This window comes from Artemia franciscana, unplaced genomic scaffold, assembly GCF_032884065.1.
Source record: "Artemia franciscana unplaced genomic scaffold, ASM3288406v1 PGA_scaffold_37, whole genome shotgun sequence".
Classification (NCBI taxonomy): Eukaryota; Metazoa; Arthropoda; class Branchiopoda; order Anostraca; family Artemiidae; genus Artemia; species Artemia franciscana.
This window is the reverse complement of record NW_027062675.1, coordinates 799,109-824,128: the sequence shown is the minus strand read 5'-3', so window position 1 is coordinate 824,128 and position 25,020 is coordinate 799,109. Positions and strand designations below refer to the sequence as shown.

Below are 25,020 nucleotides of genomic sequence, written 5' to 3'. Positions count from 1 at the left end.
ACTGGCCTAAATTGGCTTTTGGTGTCTTTCGCTTTTCATTAGATAGTTTGGATCTTGTTTAATAACGCGCCGAATCTTATAATTCAATTTTGAAATAATTATGCCTCCTTGAGTCATATTTTTTTTTAACCGAACACTACGCTGTTTAACGTAGTTTCGCCTGTTTGTTTAGTCATCTAGTGGCCCTTAAAACGGCCGTTGGTTAAGATGCAATTGCGGTGAACTAGGGTACTTAAGCTCTTTCGCCACAGATACGTTGGGCAAGTTGAATATCTTTTGGCATGATGGTCACCCTTTTGGCGTGAATGGCCCACAAGTTAGTATCCTCAAAAAGTCCAGCTAAATACGCCTCGCTGGCTTCTTGTAAGGCCATCACCGAATTCTGGAACCTCAAGTCAGTTTTAAAATCGTGGGAAATCTCTCGCACAAGTCTCTGAAAGGGCTATTTCATTATTAAGAGTTCGGTACTCTTTTGATAGCGACGAATTCCGGTAGCAAGAGGCGACTTACGTGCTGCCTTGATCGCAAGCTGCTTTCCAGGTGCCTTTCCACCCATTTATTTTCTTACAGTTTGTTTTGTCCTAGCCATGTTGATATGTACTCCCAAACAGCCATTTTAAGGGCTAACACATTATTTCAAATGCTCTACTTTCAAATGGTTTTCATTACTCCTGGCTTTGATTTGTGAAATCCTGGGTAAACAAGAACCCATACTAAACCACAATTCAAAACAATAAAAAGGGTTCCTGTTTAGAAGGCATGTCTCAATTTGCTTGTTGTATAAAAAATAATATCTATCGCCGAATAGTTAAAGAGAATAGAAAAGAGGGCCTCGACTTTTTCATGACATTCCATTGAAAGCATATTTAAAGGTTCGTGGGCCCCATTGGGAGCCGTTCATTTTTTTGAGTGTTTTTGGATTTATTAGGCTGACGAAAATTGGCTTTTTGCGTATTTCCTTTTCATTACATGTTTTGGATCTTGTTGAATGCCTCGCTGAATTTATGACTCATTTTTACAATAATTTGGCGTATACCTGAAATAACTTCGACCTTTTTTGGTTATTTTGTCCGTAGTGTTATTTTTTTGTGTTTTGTTTTTTATGTCCGTTGATTTTGAATTAAAATCGAAAAGTTGTGGGCATCAAGCCATGGCCAATTGTAGAAAAAGCTAAGAGAGATGGTCCGATTGAGTGAGAGGCAGAACTGGCTTTAACCCCCTTATTAGGATTTCATAAAAATGAGTCTGTTCATTTTTTGAGGGGTATTTTTGGATTTATTAGACTGGCCTAAATTGGCTTTTGGTGTCTTTCGCTTTTAATTAGACAGTTTGGATCTTGTTTAATTCCGCACCGAATCTTATAAGTTAATTTTGAAATAATTATGCCTCCTTGAGTCATATCTTTTTTTCACCGAACACTACGCTGTTTAACGGAATTTCGACTGTTTGTTTAATCCATCTAGTGGCCCTTAAAAGGACCGTTGGTTAATATGCAATTGGGGTGAACTAGGATACTTAAGCTCTCTCACCACGGATACGACGGGCAAGTTGAATATATTTCGGCATGATGGTCACTGTTTTGGCGTTAAATGCACACAAGTTGGTATCCTCAGAAAGACCAAATAAATACACCTCGCTGGCTTCTTGTAAGGCCTTCACAGCCGAATTCTTGGACCTCAAGTCAGTTTGGAAATCCTGGGCAATCTCTCGCACAAGTCTCTGAAAGGGCAATTTCCCTATTAAGAGTTTGGTACTCTTTTGATAGCGACGAATTTCTCTCAGGGCTATGGTTCCGGGCCTGTATCTGTGTGGTTTTTTCACCCCTCCGGCAGAAGGAGCCGACTTACTTGCTGCATTGGTCGCAAGCTGCTTTCTAGGTGCTTTTCCACCCGTTGATTTTCTTGCAGTTTGTTTTGTCCTAGCCATGTTGATAGTTCGCCACTCTTTAAAAGAATCAGTGTTGTCAGATTAAACGGAGAGGATTATACTTTCTTGAGCCCAAAATTATGCTTTTTTGGACAGATTTATGCTACGCTTCTATATTTTCCCAGGTTTCATGTAAAAGTTGATCAGTTAAGACAAGCCGAATTCGGTCTTATCTTAATAAAGGTTCAGTAAAGTGAAGTAAAGAATACGGCATTAGACTTTACAGTCCACACCGGCGGTGTTGATCGCCGTTTCTTGGCCCAATTTGGTTCACGTTTTTCGTCTTTTTTTTCGCAGGTCGTCTTTCTTCTCGACGTGGTTGACGATATTTGAAAACCATAGTGTCTTACATCATCATCAAAATTTTACTTCAGATACATTAAAAATAAAAGGAAACACCGCGGTTCATATTCAATGATCTTCTTTTTCTTCGCTTTCGGATTTGACTTCTTGACCAGGGGGTGAGATGGCTGTGTAGAGGTTCTCGATTCAAAAATATGCAAGGAAAAGCTAAATACAGTAAAATAGCAATTGAAAATTTGTTTGCATATTTCTAATCAGATATTATACCTGAGACAAAAAAAGAAAAGTATTTACTGACATTTTAAAGGCACAACAAAGAAAAAGCTCAAAAACCTGAGCTAGAAAGTGTCTAAAAGATTTGGTGGCTTTTAAAAAGGCCGTTGGGTAGGGGGACAGCTCAGGGGACCATTAACCACCAAAGCCATACAATGTACGACCTTGATGCTTCAGAGCGTAGATTACCTCCATTGCAGTTACTGTTTTTCTTTTGGCTTCTTCTGTGTAGGTGACAGCAGCACGAATAACATTTTCGAGAAAAATATTTAAGAATACCTCTGGTTTCCTCGTAAATTAGGCCAGATATACATTTTACACCACCGCGACGAGCCAGTCTTCTGATAGCTGGCTTTGTGATACCCTGGATATTGTTAAGAAGTACTTTGCGATAACTTTTCTGATTCCTTTTCCAAGCCCCTTTCCTCCTTTTCTTCTTCCTGTCATATTAAAATCAGTGGAGTCTTCAACAGCTGTAAAGTTTTTGTCAAACTAAGAAATTTCCTTCAAAGCCCGCTCAATTTATAATATTAAAGTGTTTCCCGTCAAAATGTGACTCTGTCGCGCGGCTTTCGCTCCGTATAAATATAGTCACTAGGTATTGATTCGTTTGTTCATTCTTTTCATTGTTGCCAGATGTAGCATAATTATGTGGAATGTAGCATAATTAGGAACCAAAAGCATCAACGCATAATCCTCCTTAAGATAGCCTAATCGCAGTATAATTTAAGACGATTTAGAACAACTCATAAAGTCACATCAATAAAGAGAACACCAAAGATTGTTTATCAATTTAAGATGGTTATGGTTATCAGCCAAGATGGTTAAAATTTTTCGACCAAACTAAAGTAAAATTTTCTGCACAGCGTTTAGGTGTTTAGGTTTCTACATTACCGCAGCGACCCAGACGCTCAAGCGCTTCCCACACGGTGATCCGTTTTTGAAGTCCCTTCGGTTTGTTCATCCCAAGATAGCCCTGGGAACTGAAAGAACCAGTATTCCGTCACTAAGTTGTGTAATGAACAGATTTCCAGGTATCCTGCAAAAACTCACAGATATTGACTCCCAGTGGCTTAAGCTACCACATGCTTTTAGTGACTCTGAAAAGAAAGATGTAAGAAAAATTGCTACAGACTTGATTTGGAGAAAAGTGCTCGAAATGAGAAATCTTAAATCTTTAGTCGAAATCTTTAATCGAAATCTTAAATTTATAAACGATCTTTGGTGTTCGTTTTATTGATGTGACTTTATGAGTTATTCTACATCGTCTTAAATTATGCTGCGATTAGGCTATCTTAAGGAGGATTATGCGTTGATGCTTTTGGTTCCTAATTATTCTACATTCCGCATAATTATGCTACATCTGGCAACAATGAAAAGAATGAACAAACGAATCAATACCTAGTGGCTATCAAACAGTTCGTGGTAACGAACTGTAGTAAGGAGTGACCCGGCTCAATAGTAACCAAAACTCTAAAAAATGGAATTTTGATACCAATAGCTATATCAAAAGAATCGCATTTTAATGCTGGTTTTAAATATATAAGTTTCATCAAGTTTAGTCTTACCCATCAAAAGTTACGAGCCTGAGAAAATTTGCGTTATTTTAGAAAATAGGGGGAAACACCCCCTAAAAGTCATAGAATCTTAACGAAAATCACACCATCAGATTCAGCGTATCAGAGAACCCTATTGTAGAAGTTTCGAGCTCCTATCTACAAAAATGTGGAATTTTGCATTTTTTGCCAGAAGTCAGATCACGGATGCGTGTTTATTTGTTTTTTTGTTTTTTTGTTTTTTTGTTTTTTTTTTTGTTTTTTTCCCCAGGGGTGATCGTATCGACCCAGTTGTCCTAGAATGTTGCAAGAGGGCTCATTCTAACGGAAATGAAAAGTTCTAGTGCCCTTTTTAAGTGACCAAAAGAATTGGAGGGCACCTAGGCCCCCTCCCACGCTAATTATTTTCCCAAAGTCATCGGATCAAAATTCTGAGATAGCCATTTTATTCAGCGTAGTCGAAAAACCTTATAACTATGTCTTTGGGGACGACTTACTCCCCCACAGTCCCCGTGGGAGGGGCAACAAGTTACAAACTTTGACCTGTGCTTACATATAGTAATGGTTATTGGGAAGTATACAGGCGTTTTCAGGAGGATTTTTTTGGTTGGGGGAGGGGTTGAGAAGAGGGGGATATGCTGGAGGAACTTTCCATCCAGAATTTGTCATGGGAGAAGAAAACTTCCATGAAGGGAGAGCAGGATTTACTAGCATTATTTAAAAAAAAATTAAAAAATAAATGTGAAAAAGCTTTTTCAGCTGGAAGTAAGGAACAGCAATAAAAACTTAAAACAAACAGAAATTATTACCCATATAAGGGGCTCACCTCCTTATGATACCTAGCTCTTTACGCTAAAGTATTTTTAGTAATTTCAACTATTTATTCTACGGCTTTTGTGATTCAGGGGTCATTCTTAATAAATTGGGATAAAATTTAAGCTTTAGTGTAAAGAGCGAGGTACTGACGATGGGGCGAATCCCCTCATATATGTAATAAAAACATGAGAATACAAAAGTTCTTTACGTAAGCTAATTTATAAGTTACGTAAATCTTTTACCAATAAAAAGATTCGTAAAAAATTAAAAGTTCTAGTTGCCTTTTTAATTAACCAAAAAATCGGAGGGCAACTAGGCTTCGCCCCCGCTCTTTTTTTCTCAAAATCATTCGATCAAAATTATGAGAAAGCCATTTAGCCCCCTTAAAAAAAATATGTAAATTTCGTTTTGATTATTCCTCTGCGGAGAGCCAAAATCAAAACATGCATTGATTCAAAAACGTTCAGAAATTAAATAAAAAAAACGAGTTTTTTTAACTGAAAGTAAGGAGCGACATTAAAACTTAAAACGCACAGAAATTACTTCGTATATGAAAGAGGCTGCTTCCTCATCAACACCCCGCTCTTTACGCTAAAGTTTTTTACTGTTTTAAAAAGAAGAATTGAGAGAAAGAGTCAGACTTTAGCGTAAAGAGCGGGGTGTTGATGAGGAAGCAGCCTCTTTCATATACGAAGTAATTTCTGTGCGTTTTAAGTTTTAATGTCGCTCCTTACTTTCAGTTAAAAAAACTCGTTTTTTTTATTTAATATCTATACGGAGCGAAAGCCGCGCGACAGAGTCACATTTTGACGGGAAACACTTTAATATTATAAATTGAGCGGGCTTTGAAGGAAATTTCTTAGTTTGACAAAAACTTTACAGCTGTTGAAGACTCCACTGATTTTGATATAACAGGAAGAAGAAAAGGAGGAAAGGGGCTTGGAAAAGGAGGCACAAGCATTATCGCAAAGTACTTCTTAACAATATCCAGGGTATCACAAAGCCAGCTATCAGAAGACTGGCTCGCCGCGGTGGAGTAAAATGTATATCTGGCCTAATTTACCAGGAAACCAGAGGTGTTCTTAAATATTTTTCTCGAAAATGTTATTCGTGCTGCTGTCACCTACACAGAACATGCCAAGAGAAAGACAGTAACTGCAATGGAGGTAGTCTACGCTTTGAAGCATCAAGGTCGTACATTGTATGGCTTTGGTGGTTAATGTTCCCCTGAACTGTCCCCCTACCCAACGGCCTTTTTAAAGGCCACCAAATCTTTTAGACACTTTATAGCTCAGGTTTTTGAACTTTTTCTTTGTTGTGCCTTTAAAATGTCGGTAAATACTTTTCTTTTTTCGTCTCAGGTATAATATCTAATTATAAATATGCAAACAAATTTTCTATTGATATTTTAATGTATTTAGCTTTTCCTTGCATATTTTTGAATAAAGTTGCGTAATCATACCATGGAATTATTCAAAGAAATAATTTTTGCTATTTAAGTGCACAAGCCCATTCTTTCATTGTTTGAATGAAGATAGTAGGACCGGAGGAAAATGGGTTCCTACTCTTTGATAAATTGCCGCTCGACCTTACAATTTGGACAAAATTATTCCATTAGTTATTTGCAGTAAATAAACAAATATAAAAAGCTGGCAAAATTTTAGCTAGCAAATGAATTTCCTTGAAAACTGACTCTGAGAATGAAGCCCAAAATCACGAGTTTCAAACTACAACAAAAGGCATCCGACTGTCTTTAATTTAGATTTCAGGAAATAAAAACAAATCGAATTTTAGTTGGTATTCATTTCAATGCTTTTCTTTTGTGCATTTCAATGCTAAGCATTGAGCATATTCGTTTGTTCCAACAAACAAATATTGGTCTTTTAAAATACAAGACGCCATAAACTTATAAAATTGAGCGTATTTGTGATTATATAATAAAATTTGTTGCCGTTTATTTTTTAATTTATTTATTTATGATTTATAATGTTGTTTTTTTAAGCAGAACTTGAAAATATATTGTAGAAAGGGACATTTTTCCCGTTTAAAACAATTCCTTTATCATTGGAACGTATGTTAAAACTTTTAGATAGCCTGAGATCGAAACAAATAAAAGTGGGTTTATTTGTGATTATGTAGCAACAATTCGTTATGCGTTTTAAACTTTGGCAAAAGTATTTTTCCATTTGCGTTTTATCGTTTTGCTGTTTTTTTATTTTAGTTATGATTTCTAATGTTTGTTTTTAAGCAAAACTCGAAAATATACTGTAGAAAGGAGCATTTTTCTAGTTTAAAGCAATTCATTTTTTGTGTAGAACGAATATTAAACTTTCAGATATCCTTGGTTCTAAACAAATACAATGCAGTTTGCTTCAACTTTTCGTCTAGCCCCCCCCCCCGGCATTTCAAGAATATTATTATACCATTTTTATCTTTTCAAACATAATGCTAAAATAAAGTAAAATTTATTTTTATTAGAATGCAAATTTGACATACAAGCCTCAAAGTTTCAATATTTTGGGCTCCTAGAAATACCAGACTATAAGTAATAAAAGCCTTTGTTTCGAAAAAAAAATGCATCCGGGTTTTTTTTACTCATCTTTGTTTGAAAACTCTAGTGCTAAAGGGATTCTGATAAAAAAAGGGAAAATTTGTGAGGCTAATTTGTGATTTCTATTGTTTTATATTAAACAAACTCAAAAATATACTCCAGCAAGGGACATTCCTCAGGTTACAAATAGTTTAGTTTTAAATGGTAGGTATATTGAACTTTTATATAGGCTGTGATTAAAACAAATAAAAACAATTCCTTTCCACTCCCCCCCCTCTCGGCATCTCGAAACCTTAAAACGTAATTATTGTATTTTTTAAATATAATACTAGAATAAAGTGAAATTCATTTTCATTGGAATAGGAGTTTGACACTTTTAGCCGCAAATTTAGGTGTCGTTTCTTATTGCTTTATCTTCTGTGTTTTTAGTTGGAGTCTCGGAATTAATTTCAGTGCGATTTTGCAAACACACATGCATGTATGTTACCTTGTCTGAAAGCACTTGTACTGGATTTCACTAATAAAAATTAAAAAGTGGACATAAAAAATCATAAAAGATCATTTTTCTAATTTATTGACATTGAACACTAGTTATGACGGATTTCCACTATTCTTTGCCCCTTTGATGGCAAATTACCATGGATGAAGCAATGAAAAAATGTCTAATTATAGAAAAATGATCTGTCTATCCTTTAGTTTAGGTTTCGTTCCTCAAAAGCTTACCTCCTAGTCGAAGATTCGAATAAAGGTTTTTTAGACAAACACAAGCATGGCCAAAATTCCTTAGCTCGCGCTCACAGAGAAATGTTAACCCGGGTACGGCGGTTTCCAACATTACAAATAAGTATGTGTTCAGTATTTAGTCACACTAGTGACAGAGCAAAGTAGAAAAGAGTTGAAAATGTCTGAAATTGAAGCTGAAGTGGCACCAGCATCTGTAGTATCCCAGAGCATGGCTTCACCAGCCAAGAAGGAAAAGAAAGCAAAGGCTCCAAAACTAGCTAAGGCTGCAAAACCCAAAGGGGATAAAAAGGTCAAGGCACCAGGAAACTACCCAAAATACATGGGTTTGATCACCAAATTCACTGCTGACATGAAATAACGTGGGGAACCTAGCTGTCAGGCAATTCTCAAATACATAATGGGTAATTTCCAGGTTGGCAATGATGCCAAAGTTGTGAAAATGCATCTTAAGCAAGCTTTGAAGCGTTGCCTTGCAAATAGATTTGTTATAAATCCCAAAGGTACTGGCGTAACTGTTTTTTTCAAGCTTGCAGAGCCTGTCAAGGCCGAAAATTCCAAGGCTGTAAAGCCTGCTAAGCCCACAGCTAAGAAAACCCCAGTCAAGAAAACAGCCAAACCTGCTGTAGTTAAAAAATCAACTTCAGCCAAAAGAGGCTACCAAGCCAATGGCTGGAAGCAAAAAACCTGTAAAGGTTTTCAAGAAACCCACTGTTGCCAAAAAAGCAGTAGCAGCAAAGAAATCAACACCCAAGAAGGGGCCGTCAGTCAAGAAAGCTCCTGCCAAGAAAGTGGCATCTAAAACAGCCCTTTTCAGGCCTATCAAAGCAAATGCTCGAAACTTTCTGTTCAGAAAGTTATAATTCTATATATTTCAAATTTTGACTCTCTACTTTTCCCTTTCAAGTGTAATTCAGCTGTTGTTTGAGCCCAAAAATCTGTTGCATAATATTTACTTTTGTATTCTAGCGCAATTGCTGTCTAGAAAAAAACAACCCCATTTTAAAGAATAGATTTGAAGACTGGCTCGTAAGCTTCAAGCTTGATATTAAAGTGCTCAAACAGATAAATATACAAATATATCGCCATAGCCGAATGGGTAGAGTGGCGCCTTCAAATTGCAGGAGCGGAGGTACCATTCCCTACTATTCTGAGCGAGGCTGATGAATCATAACTAATAAGATTATATAAGTCAAAAATAATAACAGATTAAAAATAACAAAGAGTAAATCGTGAGAGTTGAGGTGTCATTCCAAGTAGACTTATAAATACTAGTACTATTTTACAGTAGAACAACACAAATATAAATAGTTTCACTTAATTTATTTTTTTAAAACCCACTGTTGCCAAAAAAGCAGTAGCAGCAAAGAAATCGACACCCAAGAAGGCTCCCGACAAGAAAGTGGCATCTAAAACAGCTTTTTTCAGACCTATCAAAGAAAATGCTCGAAACTTTCTGTTCAGAAAGTAATAAATTTCCAATTTTGACTCTCTACTTTTCCCTTTCAAGTATAATATAGCTGTTGTTTGAGTCCAAAAATACGTTGCATAATATTTACTTTTATATTCTAGCGCCATTGCTGTCTAAAAAAAAAACAACCCCATATTAAAGACTAGATTTGACGACTGGCTCGTAAGGTTCAAGCTTGATATTAAAGTGCTCACACTGATAAATATACAAATATTTCGCCATAGCCAAATGGGTAGAGCGGCACCTTCAAATTGCAGGAGCGGAGGTACCATTCCCTACTAGTCTGAGCGAGGCTGATGAATCAAAACTAACAAGATTATATCAATCAAAAATAATAACAGATTAAAAATAATAAAGTGTAAATCGTGAGAGTTGAGGTGTCGTTCCAATTAGACTTATAAATACTAGTACTATTTTACAGTAAAACAACACAAATATAAATAGTTTCACTTAATTTTTTTTTTAATTCTCGACAAAAAAGAAAAGGTTTGATAAAAAAAATTGAGACTCTAAAAATGACTGTTGTTGTTGGTATTGTTTTCTTATTTTACAATACAACATATGAATCGCAATCTTTGCAAAAACAAAACAGGAGAACCATAGATTACCTAGAAATGACTCACTAGGCGTCTGAGCAGAAATTGTTCACCCACGTAGAGCAGTTTCTTGAATATACCTTAGAAGATAGAAGATAGAATACGTTAGAAGTCTTTGATTAAGGTCAGTTGTTTTCACGGCGCTCTTGAAGGAGCAAGTACATTAGTGTTATTGATGCTTTTGAAAGACAAAAGTAGTTGAAATTTACAATGAAGTTGAGGCCGAAAACATTTGAAGGGACTTTGAACTTAGACCAATCAAAGACGAACTTTAAAGTTAGTTTTGATCTAAGAAAATTGCTTAGGCGGCACTATTGAAGGAACAAGTAGACTTTTGCTATAGATGCGATTGAAAGACCAAGGCAATTTGACCTGTACAATGGAGTTGGGCCTGACAACATATGAGGAGGAATTGGACATGGATAAATCAAAGAATAATTTTAACGTAAGTCTTTGATTTAAGTCAGCTATTTATGCGGCACTATTGAAACAACAAGCAGATTTGTGGTGTAGATGGTACTGAAAGACAAAGGTATTTGAACTGTCTAATGGAGTTGAGGCCAACTTGATTTAATTGGCGGAATGGTCAACTAAAATATCTTGGGGGCTTGTAATGTCACTTTGGTTGCAAGTTTTGACTTTATTTATTGGCTTTGATAAATGTGATTCAAGTGTTGGCATTTATTTATTACCGATAGATGAAAATCAAGGAGATGTCCAACTTAGTCTCTTCTGTTTTTCTTTTTTTTCTTATAAAAGATGTAATTAGCTTGGCGCTATTAGAATAAGGAAACGAGTTTGTTATCAGAAATATAATTTTACTTTGAAAAAAGAATCATTATAATATATATATATATATATATATATAAATATATATATATATATAAATATATATATATATATATATGTATATATGTATATATATATATATATATATATATATATATATATATATATATATATATATATATATATAATATATATATATATATATATATATATATATATATATATATATATATATATATATATATATATATGTATGTATATATATATATATATATATATATATATATATATATATATATATATATATATATATATTTATATATATATATATATATATATATATATACATAAAGATGCCAACAGCACCCGGTGTTCCCAGGCGGTCATCCATCCAAGTATTGACCGGGCCCAACGTTGTGTGATTTCCAGGATTTTACGAGACTGGGTACTTTCAACGTGGTATGGGCGTTGGCTGAAAAATTTTGTAACAAAATGATTGTTGGTCTACAAACTGAAATGAAATAAAATACCTAGTTTTAGAGTCATGTACCAAGGTTCTAATTATTTAATAAATATTTAAAAACAATCAAAATATGTTTATTAATTCTTTTTTTTAAAGCAAACCTTTATTCCTTCTGAAAAAAATGACAAGCCCCCCAAAATGTTTCTATTTTTGAGATGACTACCCAATGGCTGACTAGGCTAGTTTAGATCAGTCAGAATTAGAGGTTCTTTGAGACTTAAGTAATTGTAACAAAATAGTTTAGCCTCAAATACATATTTAGATTATGTTGGGGTATAATTTAGGGATTTTTAAGGAAAATATCTCCCCAGCCAAGAGTAAATTCGTGTCCTTTGTTACTAGATAAATATGCAAGTTTTACCATTCACATTCAGCGTCATATATATCCCCAGCCAAGAGTAAATTCGTGTCCTTTGTTACTAGATAAATATGCAAGTTTTACCATTCACATTCAGCGTCTTTAATTTCATAGATTTTTCTATTCCGGGAGTGGTTAAATGCTATAGAGTGATTCAATGAATTTATAGCCCAGAAAAGGGCTGTTGGTTAATTTACGGTAGGTCTTGGAGCTAAAATCAGATTCACTTAGGCCTTTGCCGATTTTTCAGTCTTCTTTGGTAGAAGAAATGCTTAAATATTGCGCAAAGTGCCTCCTTGGGCAATGGTAATGCCCGACAGTAGCTTATTCAGTTCTTCATCGATTAAAATGGCTAGCTGAAGGTGATGTTACGAGTTTATTTGTTATCTCGTGCAGCATTACCAGCAAGCTCATCAATACTCTATCATAGCTGCAAGGTAAATGGGTGCCCCTGCACCAACTCGCTCTCCATATTAGCCCTTTCTCAGATGACGGTGGATCCTTCCCACTGGGAATTGGAGACCTGCCCTGTTTGGACGGGACTTAGCGTTTCCCTTCATTTTTCCACCTTTTCCTCTTCCTGACATGGTTTCTAGGTTACAGAATTTATTCGGACTCATCTTGATCGCGAACAAATTGAAAATGATGTCTACTCTTGAAAGCGCAATTAATTTATACCGGCCAGAGAACTGAGTTCCTCTGACAAAAGAATTGTGCGCGAACTGTAGTTAGTATTTAAATGGGTCAAATTTTATAAACGCTATTAATTTGACAATTGGATTTCGTTAAGGCAGCTTTTAACCTTGGCTCCAAAAACTTCAGGAAAAGCAGCACAAAAAGAAAGTAAGGCGCAGAAAAATATCATTAACACTGATAAGAAAAAGGAAACGAAAGAGGAAGGAAAGCTACGCCAATTACATTTACAAAGTTCTCAAGCAAGTGCATCCCGACACTGGTGTTTTTAGCAAGGCAATGAGCCCCATGAATAGCTTTGTCTATGACATCTTTGAAAGGATTGCTGCGAAAGCCTCTCGTCTATCTCACTACAACAAGAGGTCCACCATAACTAGCAGAGAGGTTCAAACTGGTGTGAGGCTGCTACTACCCAAAGAACTTGCCAAACACGCTGTTAGTGAAGGCACTAAATCTGTAACAAAATACACAAGCTCCAAATAAGGGGTTATCCCTTGACTATTAGTGCTCAGTCAACCGGACCCTCTCAAATCACCCTTTTAAGGGCTAAAACCTTATTTCAAATTCTCTACTCTCAAATTGCTTTCATTACTCCTGGCTTTGATTTGTGAAATCTTGGGTAAACTAAGACCCATACTAAACCACGATTAAAACAATAAAAAGGGTCCCTGTTTAGAAGGCTGATCTCAATTTGCTTGCTGTATAGAAAATAATATATATCGCCGAATAGTTAAAGAGAATAGAAAAGGGGGCCTCGACATCAAGCCATGGCCAATTGTAGAAAAAGCCAAGAGATATGGTCCGATTGAGTGAAAGGCAAATCTGGCATTAACCCCCTTATTAGGATTGCATAAAAATGAGTCTGTTCATTTTTTGGGGGTATTTTTGGATTTATTAGACTGGCCTAAATTGGCTTTTGGTGTCTTTTACTTTTTATTAGATAGTTTGGATCTTGTTTAATGCCGCGCCGAATCTTATAATTTAATTTTGAAATAATTATGCCTCCTTGAGTCATGCCTTTTTTTTCACTGAACACTACGATCTTTAACGTAGTTTCATCTGTTTGTTTATTCCATTTAGTGGCCCTTAAAAGGGCCGTTGGTTAAGATGCAATTGCGGTGAACTAGGGTACTTAAGCTCTCTCCACACGGATACGACGGGCAAGTTGAATACCTTTGGGTATGATGGTCACCCTTTTGGCGTGAATGGCACACATGTTGGTATCCTCAAAAATTCCAACTAAGTACGCCTCGCTGGCTTCTTGTAAGGCCATCACAGCCAAACTCTGGATCCTCAAGTCAGTTTTTAAATCTTGGGTAATCTCTCGCACAAGTCTCTGAAAGGGCAATTTTCTTATTAATAGTTCGGTACTCTTTTGATAGCGACGAATTTCTCTCAGGGCTACGGTTCCGGGCCTGTATCTGTGTGGTTATTTCACCCCTCCGGTAGCAGGAGCCAACTTACGTGCTGCCTTGGTCGCAAGCTGCTTTCTAGGTGCCTTTCCACCCGTTGATTTTCTTGCATTTTCTTTTGTCCTAGCCATGTTGATAGTTTGCCTCTCTTTCAAAGAATCAGTGTTGCCAATCAAATTAAAGTAAAGACTACGGCATTAGACTTTACAGTCCACACCGGTGGTGCTGATCTCCGTTTCTTGGCCCAATTCGGTTCACGTTTTTCGTCTTTTTTTGCAGGTCGTCTTTCTTCTCGAAGCGGTTGAAGACATTTGAAAACCATAGTGTCTTACATCATCATCAAAATTTTTCTTCAGATACATTAAAAATAGAAGGAAAAACACGGTTCATATTCAATGATCTTCTTCATTTTTGCTTTCAGATTTGAACTGCTTGACCAGGGGGTGGGATGGCTACGTAGAGGTTCTTGGTATTATGGAGCTTGATCTGATTGCCTGTAGGGACATATTTGTTGCAAACTGTTTCTTTTTTTCTTAGTCACGATTTTTTGACCAACACGGCTTCAATAATCTTTCTTTCTTTCTTATTTCTTTCAATCATTCTTTCTTCAACCTATTCCGCTTTTTTTTGTCTTGACATCACTGAACCAAGATAAAAATTCTTTCTGAGCCTGCGTTCGAATGTGGTAGCGAGAACACCTTCAAGGCAAGTTCTGCCAGATCTGGAAAACTCTTTCGTCGGTAAAGATTCTCATTTCGAGCATTTTTTCCACATCAAGTCTGTAGTAATTTTTCTCACATCTATCTTTTCAGAGTCACTAAAAGTATGTGGCAGCTTGCGCCACTGCGAGTCAATATCTTTGAGTTTTTGCATGATACTTGGAAATCAGTTCACTACGACACCTAGTGACGGAATACTGGTTCTTTCAGTTCCCAGGCCCATCTTGGGATTAACAAACTGAAGGGACTTCAAATAAGGATCACCGTGCGGGAAGCGCTTGAGCGTCTGTGTCGCTGCGGTAATTTAGAAACATAAACACCTAAACGCTCTGCAGAAAATTTTACTTTAGTTTGGTCGAAAAATTATAACCATCTTAATTGATAACCGTAACCATCTTAAATTGATATACCATCTTTGGTGTTCGTTTTATTGATTTGATTAAATAAAAAAAACAAGTTTTTTAAACTGAAAGTAAGGAGCGACATTAAAACTTAAAACGAACAGAAATTACTTCGTATATGAAAGGGGCTGCTTCCTCATCAACGCTCCGCTCTTCACGCTAGAGTTTGACTCTTCCTCTCAACTCTTCTTTTTAAAACAGTAAAAAACTGTAGCGTAAAGAGCGGGGTGCTGATTAGGAAGCAGCCCCTTTCATATACGAAGTAATTTCTGTTCGTTTTAAGTTTTAATGTCGCTCCTTACTTTCAGTTGAAAGAACTTCTTTTTTTATTTAATTTCTGAACGTTTTTGAATCAATCCATGTTTTGATTTTGGCTCTCCGCAGAGGAATAATTAAAACGAAATTTGCATATTTTTTTCCTTTTTTTGGCTTAAATGGCTTTCTCATAATTTTGATCGAATGATTTGAGAAAAAAGAGCGGGGGAGGAAGCCTAGCTGCCCTCCAATTTTTTGGTTAAATAAAAAGGCAACTAGAACTTCTAGTTTTTTACGAATCTTTTTATTATTAAAAGATATACGTAACTTATAAATTAGCTTACGTAAATAATTTTTTATTCTCATGTTTTTATTACACATATGAGAGGGTTCACCCCCTCGTCAGTACCTCTCTCTTTACACTAAATCTTAAATTTTGTCCCGATTTATTAAGAATGACCCCTGAATCACAAAAGCCGTAGAATAAACAGTTGACATTACGATAAATACTTTAGCGTAAAGTGCGAGGTATTAGGAGGAGGTGAGCCCCTCATATGGGTAATAATTTCTGTATTTTTAAGTTTCAATGTTGCTCCTTACTTCCAGATGAAAAAAAATTTCATATTGATTTTTTCATTGTTTTTTTTTTTAATAATGCTAGTAAATCCTGCACTCCCTTCAAGGAAATTTTCTTCCCCCATAACAAATTCCTCGATGGAAAGCTCTCCCAGTATATCCCCCTCTTCTCAGCCCCTTCCCCCAACCAAAAAAATCCTCCTGAAAACGCCTGTACACTTCCCAATAACCATTACTATATGTAAGCACTGGTCAAAGTTTGTAACTTGTAGCCCCTCCCACGGGGACTGTGGAGGAGTAAGTCGTCTCCAAAGACATAGTTATAAGGTTTTTCGACTACGTTGAACAAAATGGCTATCTCAGAATTTTGATTCGTTGACTTTGGGAAAATAAATAGTGTGCGAGGGGGCCTAGGTGCCCTCCAATTTTTTTGGTCACTTAAAAAGGGCACTAGAACTTTTCATTTCTGTTAAAATGAGCCCTCTTGCAACATTCTAGGACAACTGGGTCGATACAATCACCCCTGGGAAAAAAGACAAACAACAAATAAACACGGATCCGTGATCTGCCTTCTGGCAAAAAATACAAAATTCCACATTTTTGTAAATAAGAGCTTGATACGCTGAATCTGATGGTTTAATTTTCGTTAAGATTCTATGACTCTTACGGGTTGTTTCCTCCTATTTTCTAAGATAGCGCAAATTTTCTCAGGCTCTTAAGTTTTGATGCGTAAGACTAAACTTGATGAAATTTATATATTTAAAATAAGCATTAAAATGCGATTCTTTTGATGTAGCTATTGGTATAAAAATTCCATTTCTTAGAGTTTTGCTTCTATTGAGCCGGGTTGCTCCTTACTACAGTTCGTTACCACGAACTGTTTGACTTTATGAGTTGTTCTACATCGTCTTAAATTATGCTACGATTACTCTATCTTAAGGAGGATTATGCTTGGATGCTTTTGGTTTCTAATTACGCTACCTTCCGCATAATTATGCTAAATCTGACAACACTGCTCTCGGCAAGTTTTGCCAGATCTGGAAAACTCTTTCGTCGGTAAAGTTTCTCATTTCGAGCATTTTTCTCCACATCAAATCTGTAGTAATTTTTCTCACATCCATCTTTTCAGAGTCACTAAAAACATGTGGCGGCTTGCACCACTGGGAGTCAGTATTTTCCACATAATTATACTACATCGGGCAACACTGAAAAGAATGAATAAACGAATCAATACCTAGTGGCTATATCTATACGGAGCGCCAGCCATGCGACAGAGTCACATTTTGACGGGAAAGACTTTAATAATATAAATTGCGCGGGATTTGAAGGAAACTTCCTAGTTTGACAAAAAAATTTCAGCTGTTGACGACTCCACTGAATTTAATATGACAGGAAGAGAAAAGGAGGTGCAAAACGTCATCGCAAATTTCTTCGTGACAATATCCAGGGTATCTTAAAGCCAGCTATCGGAAGACTGGCTCGCCGTGGTGGTGTAAAACCTATATCTGGCCTAATTTACGAGGAAACCAGAGGTGTTCTTAAGCTTTTTATCGAAAATGTTATTCGTGATGCTGTCATATACACAGAACATACCAAGAGAAAGACAGTAAAAGCGATGGATGTAGTCTACGCCCTGAAACGTCAAGGTCGTACATTGTATGGCTTTGGTGGTTAATGGTCCCCCTGAACTGTCCCTCTACCCAACGGCCTTTTTAAAGGCTACCAAATCTTTTAGACACTTTCTAGCTCAGGTTTTTGAGCCTTTTCTTTTCTGTGCCTTTAAAATGTCGGCAAATACTTTTTTTTTCGTCTCAGGTATAATATCTGATTAGAAATATGCAAACAAATTTTCCATTGCTATTTTTAGATTTTTCCTTATATATTTTTGAATAAAGTTGCGTATTCACACAATGGAGTTATTCAAAGAAATAATTGTTGCTATTTAATTGTACCAGCCAGTTCTTTTATGTTTGATTGAAGATAGTAGGAACGGAGGAAAATGGGTTCCTACTCTTTGCTAAATTGCCGCTAGACCTTACAATTTGGATAAAAGTATTGCATTAGTTACTTGCAGTTATTAAACAAATATGAAAAGCTGGCAAAATTTTAGCTGGCAAATGAATTTCCTTGTAAACTGACTCTGAGAATGAATCCCAAAATCTTGAGTTTCAAACTGCAACAAAAGGCATCCAACTGTCTTTAATTTAGAGGTTGGGAAATAAAAGCAAATCGACTTTTGGCTGGTATTCATTTCAATGCTTGTCTTTTGTGCATTTCAATGCTAAGCATTGAGCATATTAGTTTGTTCCAACACTGCTTTTGGTCTTTTAAAATACAAGACGCTATAAACCCATAGAATTGAGTTTATTTGTGATTATATAGTAACAATTTGTTGCCGTTTTTCTTAAATTTATTATTTATGATTTATAATGTTGTTTTTTTAAGCAAAACTTGAAAATATACCGTAGAAAGGGACGTTTTTTCCGTTTAAAACAATTCCTTTATCAGGGGAGCGTATATTAAAACTTTCAGATAGCCTGAGATCGAAACAAATAAAAGTGGGTTTATTTGTGATTATATAGCAACAATTCGTTATGCGTTTTTAACTTTGGCAACAAATGTTTGCCATTTGTGTTTTAACGTTTTGCGTTTTTTTTTTATTTATGATTTCTAATGTTTGTTTTTAAGCAAAACTCGAAAATATACTGTAGAAAGGAATATTTTTCTAGTTTAAAGCAATTTCTTTTTTGTGTAGAACGAATGTTAAACTTTCAGATATCCTGGGATTGAAACAAATAAAATGCAGTTTGCTTCAACTATACGTCCAACCCCCTCTGCATCTCACAAATATTATAACACTATTTTTATTTTTTCAAATATAATGCTAAAATAAAGTGAAATTTAATTTTATTAGAATGCAAATTTGACATACAAGCCTCAAAGTTTCAATATTTTGGGCCTATTGAAATACAAGACTACAAGTAATAAAAGCCTTTGTCTCGAAAAACAATGCACCAAATCCATTAATGACCTGAAAGAACGTGAGGGACCTAACCTTCAGGCCATTCTCAAATTCATAATGGATAATTTCCAGGTTGGAAATGATGCCAAAGTTGCGACTATGCATCTTAAGCAAGCTTTGAAGCGTTGCCTTGCAAACAGAAATGTTATAAATCCCAAAGGTACTGGCGTAACTGGTTCTTTCAAGCTTGCAAGGCCTGTCAAGGCCGAAAATTCCAAGGCTCTAATGCCTGTCAAGCCCAAAGCTAAGAAAGCCTTAGTCAAGAAAACAGCCAAACCTACTGCAGCTAAAAAGTCAACTTCAGACAAAAAGGCTACCGAGCCAATGGCTGGTAGCAAAAAAACTGTAAAGGTTTTCAAGAAACCCACTGTTCCCAAAAAAGCAGTAGCAGCAAAGAAATCGATACCCAAGAAGGGGCCGTCAGTCAAGAAAGCTCCCGCCAAGCAATTGGCATCTAAAAGGTCACTAGCTAAGAAACTAGCTAAAAAGTAATGTGTGCAATAAGTTATCCTGCAGTATCAAACAGCCCTTTTCAGGGCTATCAAAGCAAATGCTCGAACCTTTCTGTTAATAAAGTTATAATGCTATAAATTTCCAATTTTAACTCTCTACTATTCCCTTTCAAGTATAATTCAGCTGTTGTTTGAGCCCCAAAATACGTTGCATAATATTTACTTTTGTATTCTAGCGCTATTGCTGTCTAAAAACAACCATATTAAAGACTAGATTTGACGGCTGGCTCTTAACATTCAAGCTTGATATTAAAGTCCTCACAATGATAAACGAACAATTTCTGCTCAAAGGCCTAACTAGTCCTAGGTAATCTGTAGTTCTTTTTTTTTGCATTTGCAAAGATTGCGATTCATGTGTTGTATTGCTAAATCAGAAAACAATACCAACAACAACAGTCATTTTTAGAGTCTAAACTTTTTGTATAGTATATTCTAACGTATATTCACGGAACCGCTCTACCAGGGCAAACAATTTATGCTCAGAGGCCTAGCGAATCAATTCTAGGTAATCTGTAGCTCTTCTTTTTGTTTTTGCAAAGATTGCTGTATTGTTAAATAGGAAAAAAACACCAACAACAACAGTCATTTTTAGAGTCTAAACTTTTTGTATCGTATATTCTAACGTATATTCAGGGAACTGCTCTACCTGGGTGAACAATTTCTGCTCAAAAGCCTAGCGAGTCATTTCTTGGTAATCTGTGGTTCTTCTTTTTTGTTTTTCCAAAGTTTGCGATTCATGTGTTGTATTGTTAAATAAGAAACAAATACCAACAACAACAGTCATTTTTAGAGTCTAAATTTTTTGAATCGTATATTCTAACCTCTATTCAGGTAACCGCTCTACCTGCGCGAACAATTTCTGCTAAGAGGCCTAGCCAGTCATTTCTAGGTAATCTGTGGTTCTTCTTTTTGTATTTGCAAAGATTGTGATTCATGTGTTATATTGTTAAATAAGAAAACAATACCAACAACAACAGTCATTTTTAGAATCTAAACTTTTTGTATCGTATATTCTTACGTATATTCAAGGAACCGCTCTACCTGGGCGAACAATTTCTCCTTAGAGGCCTAGCGAGTCATTTCTAGGTAATCTGTGGTTCTTCTTTTTTGTTTTTGCAAAGATTGCGATTCATGTGTTGTATGGTTAAATAAAAAAACAATACCAACAACAACCGTCATTTTTACAGTCTAAAATTTTTGTATTAAACCTTTTCTTTTTTGTCGAAGATTTGAAAAAAGAGAAATTTAGCGAAACTATTTTTATTTGTGTTATTTTACTGTAAAATAGTACTACTATTTATAAGTCCAGTTGGAATGACACCTCAGCTCTCACGATTTACAGTTTGTTATTTTTAATCTGTTATTATTTTGATTGATATAATCATATTAGTTATGATTCATCAGACTCGCTCAAACTAGTCGGGAATGGCACCTCCACTCCCGCAATTTGAAGGTTCCGCTTTGCCCATTCGGCTATGGCGATATATTTTTCAATATCAAAATATTTGTATATTTTTCAATGTGAGCACTTTATTATCTAACTTGAGCCTTACGAGCCAGCCGTCAAATCTATTCTTCAGCCAGGGGTAGATGCTTAAGATGCAAACCCCAGCAATTGGCTTGGTAGCCCTTTTGGCTCAAGTTGACTTTTTAACTGAAGTAGGTTTGGCTGTTTTCTTGACTAAGGTTTTTTTTAGCTGTGGGCTTGGCAGGCTTTACAGCATTTGAATGTTCGTCCTTGACAGGCCTTGCAAGCTTGAAAGAAGCAATTACACCATTACCTTTGGGATTTATAACAACACACCTGCATGCATGTTACATTGTCTGAAATCACCTGTACTGGATTTCACTAATAAAAAATAAAAAGTGGACATCGTGGATCTAAATTCCTAGCAAAAAGTTTTTATTGACATTGAATACTAGTTTTGACGGATTTCCACTATTCTCTGCCCCTTTGCTGCCAAATTACCATGGATGAAGCAATAGAAAACATGTCTAACTATGGAAAAATGACTTCTCTTTCCTTTAGTTTAGGTTTCGTTCCTCAAAAGCTTACCTTCTAACCAAAAATTCAAATAAAGCCATTTCAAACAAACACAAGCACGGCCGAAATTCCTTAGCTCGCTCACACAGAGAAATGTTAACCTGGGTAAGGCGGTTTCCAACTTTGAAAACAAGCATGTATTCAGCATTTAGTCGCACTAGTGACAGAGAAAAGTAGAAAAGAGTTGAAAATGTCTGAAATTGAAGTTGAAGTGCCACCAGCATCTGTAGAATCCCAGAGCATGGCTAAACTAGCCAAGATGGAAAAGAAAGCGAAAGCTCCAAAACCAGCCAAGGCTGCAAAACCTAATGGGGATAAAAAGGTCAAGGCACAAGGAAACCACCCAAAATACACAGAAATGATCACTAAATCCATTGCTGACCTAAAAGAACATGGGGGACCTAGCCGTCAGGTCATTTTCAAATACATAATGGGCAATTTCCAGGTTGGCACTGATGCCAAAGCTGTGAAAATGCATCTTAAGCAAGCTTTAAAGCGTTGCCTTGCAAATAGCATGTAGAAAGTTTGACGAAAAAAACATAACAAGTTTCTAGAAAGCACAAAGTAAGATACATTAAGGTTCTCGAAAAAAGAATCCACATAGAACAAGTTTCACGAGCAAAAACAGTAAGCATCATGTTTCACGAACAAACACCAACACGCAACAAGTTCAAGAAGATAAACATCATGATAAATTAAGTTTCACAAAAGAATAAAAAAACATAGAATAAGTTTAACGAGAAAAATATAAAGATAAATTAAGAAAATCAGCAAGCAACACATTTCACGGAAATTTAATCCACATGCAACAAGTTTCACGAACAAAAATCTGCCTATATAATGTTTCACGAAGAAAAAACTGCATACAACAAATTTCACGACGAAAACTATGTTGAAAAATTTAGACATTTATTATAGCCACAAAGATTGTCCCAGAGCAAAGCGGTGGTTTTAGCCATTTTATGGTGCAAAAAAACAATTGTAGCTAAAAAAAAGCTAAAAAGCAATTGTTTGAAAATTCTGAGGTATTCAATTGTCTTAAAATTGTCAAAATAACATACACATACTGAGACACATAGTTGTATATAATAGAACTTCAGCTATAATGGAGAAGGGTCTGTGGTTCTTTGTGTAGGCTGGGAGTGAAGTGTGCCTTGAGCATCGAAAACTGAGTATCTAAATCTTGGTGGGTCTTTTGATGAAATTAGCGAAATTTCCAAGCGTCGCAACGTACAACACTTGTTGAAAATATATTGAGATATTTCTTGATCGTTTGGATTAAACGTGCAATTTTGTGTATATAATAGGTCCTTGCGAATTTCCAATTTTGTTCATGTTGCAGTATCGAGTGATTGGCAAGCCAATGCACAAAAGGTCGTATTTGAATATCAACTGTCTGATCCTCATCCCATAGCCTCTTCAATCACTTTGTCCTCTTTTGGTCATCAAATCACATTTCTTGGTCTTTAGCACCTTTTAACCATCATGACTTGTCAAAAATTGATCAAGTACTTTAGCACCTTTTAACCATCATGACTTGTCAAAAATTGATCAAGTACTTTTTAGCTCGTCGGCATGTTCAATTCTTAATAAATTGTGTGTCCTTTTTCATCACCTTTAGAAGTCACTCTAGTTACCTCGAAAAGAGAGTTGGATCTTTCTAGAAATGTGATAATGCTGAAATGTGTCATTCCCCAATGGAATTAGTTGTTGAGACCTTCCGGTGGAATTGCTTTGGTCTCCGCTAGTATTGTCTGATGGGTTTCCCACTTTTATTTAGTTCAAGGTTCTTTTTGCTTGTATTTTATACATTATAGGCCTCCTTCACGTTTGGTGTTTCGTTTGTTGTGTTTTCATTGCTTTTTCTGTGTTTTAATAATACTTGTAAATTTTAGTTTATTAATAAAATTTGTAGGTACAATAAAAGTTTGTATCTTTTAGATTTCTTGCTCAAGAAGAAAACTTACATGTGAACCAGGTATGTGAACGATTTAATCATTTTAGAAGGTTGGGTGGGAATTCTCCGCCGCTTGCAATTGGTTATCACGTAGAAAGTATCCTCGAATAATGATATATGAGATGCTTTCATAGTCTACTTATCTAGCGCTCCATGTCCTATAGGAACAATTACTTTTGGATCTTAATTTGGACGAAAAGCTTTTGATTATAAGGGTCCCCTGAAATAAAAAAAAAAATTGAAAGAATAGAAAAATCTCTCGTCAAAGTGAAACCTTTTTTCTTTTTTCAGTTTTCTTTTTCTTCTTTATTTTTCAGACGTCATATGTAAACCCTCAGCACAAAAATACATACAACTTATTTTTATTTATATAGAAAATAGTGTAACAGACATACAATTTATTTTTATATAGATAGATAATTAGTGGGCAATATTTTGTTAAAAATCAACTACATCTATGTATTTATTTTTTAAGGAATGGTAATTATTACTTTCCTCAGGATCAGAAATGAAAAGTTATCCTTAAAACAAATGTTTAAGATTCTTAAACAGCCTGACGTCAAAGCAAAACTATAAAATCAAGTATTTTATATCTGAGTTTTATTAATAAGGAATATTTCCCATTAATTATCTTTTTAAATTATTCTTTGGTTGAAGTCACCGCTAATTATTCTAATTATACCGCTAATAATTATTAATTATCCTTTGGTTGAAGTCACCGCTCATACTGTGATTACTTCTGTAGGCAGCACCAACCTTTTTACTTTTTTCAGTTTTCTTTCTATTCTTTATTTTTTAGACGTCATATGCAAACCCTCAACATAAAAATACATACAACATATTTTTATATATATAGAAGATAGCGTAACAGACATACAATTTATTTTTATATAGATAGATAATAAGTGGGCAATATTTTGTTGAAAGATCAACTACATCTTTGTATTTATTTTTTAAGAAATGGTAATTATTACTTTCCTCAGGATCAGAAATAAAAAGTTATCCTTAAAACAAATGTTTAAGATTTTTAAAAAGCCTGACGTCAAAGCGAAACTATATCATCAAGTACTTTATAATTGAGTTTTATTACTAAGCCAGTGTAGCACAGCGGTATGTGCATCCGTACACAGCTATATGCGGGAGGTCGCAGGTTCGAATCCTGCCACTGGAAATTTTTTAAATATTTTGAATATTGAAAAAAAACCTCTATTTATAATTATTACATGACACATTCTATTTTGAGTAATAAATTTACTTTGGGATGCTGTTTTTTGACCAGATTATTGCTATCTGACCAACAATGATGAGACTGAATTTTTCAAAAATATTTAAATATAGGAAAATTAATTGTTTTTTGCTGTTAAAATAATCAGTGAAACTCTAGAGATCTATGGTTTGGAGTCAGAGAATTTTGCATAATATTCCAAACAAGGGAGTTTTAAAAAGATAATTAGTGGGCAATATTTTTTTGAAAGATCATTAACTTTATGGTCAAGCAGTGATTTAATTTAATGATTTAAATTGTT

The 25,020-nt window shown here is 35.4% G+C and overlaps 1 protein-coding gene and 2 pseudogenes across 1 annotated transcript; all 3 read right to left on the bottom strand.

Annotated features, from left to right (window-relative positions):
- Positions 1-1,515: 1,515 nt before the first annotated feature.
- LOC136041767 (histone H3-like) lies at positions 1,516-1,926 on the bottom strand. Its single transcript, XM_065726526.1, has one exon. It carries the CDS (start codon positions 1,924-1,926, stop codon positions 1,516-1,518), a length of 411 nt encoding a protein of 136 aa, XP_065582598.1.
- A 711-nt stretch (positions 1,927-2,637) lies between these two features.
- The window catches only part of LOC136041766 (uncharacterized), a 92,385-nt pseudogene continuing 70,002 nt past the window's right edge, over positions 2,638-25,020 (bottom strand).
- Positions 11,377-11,495, bottom strand: LOC136041773 (5S ribosomal RNA; annotated as a pseudogene).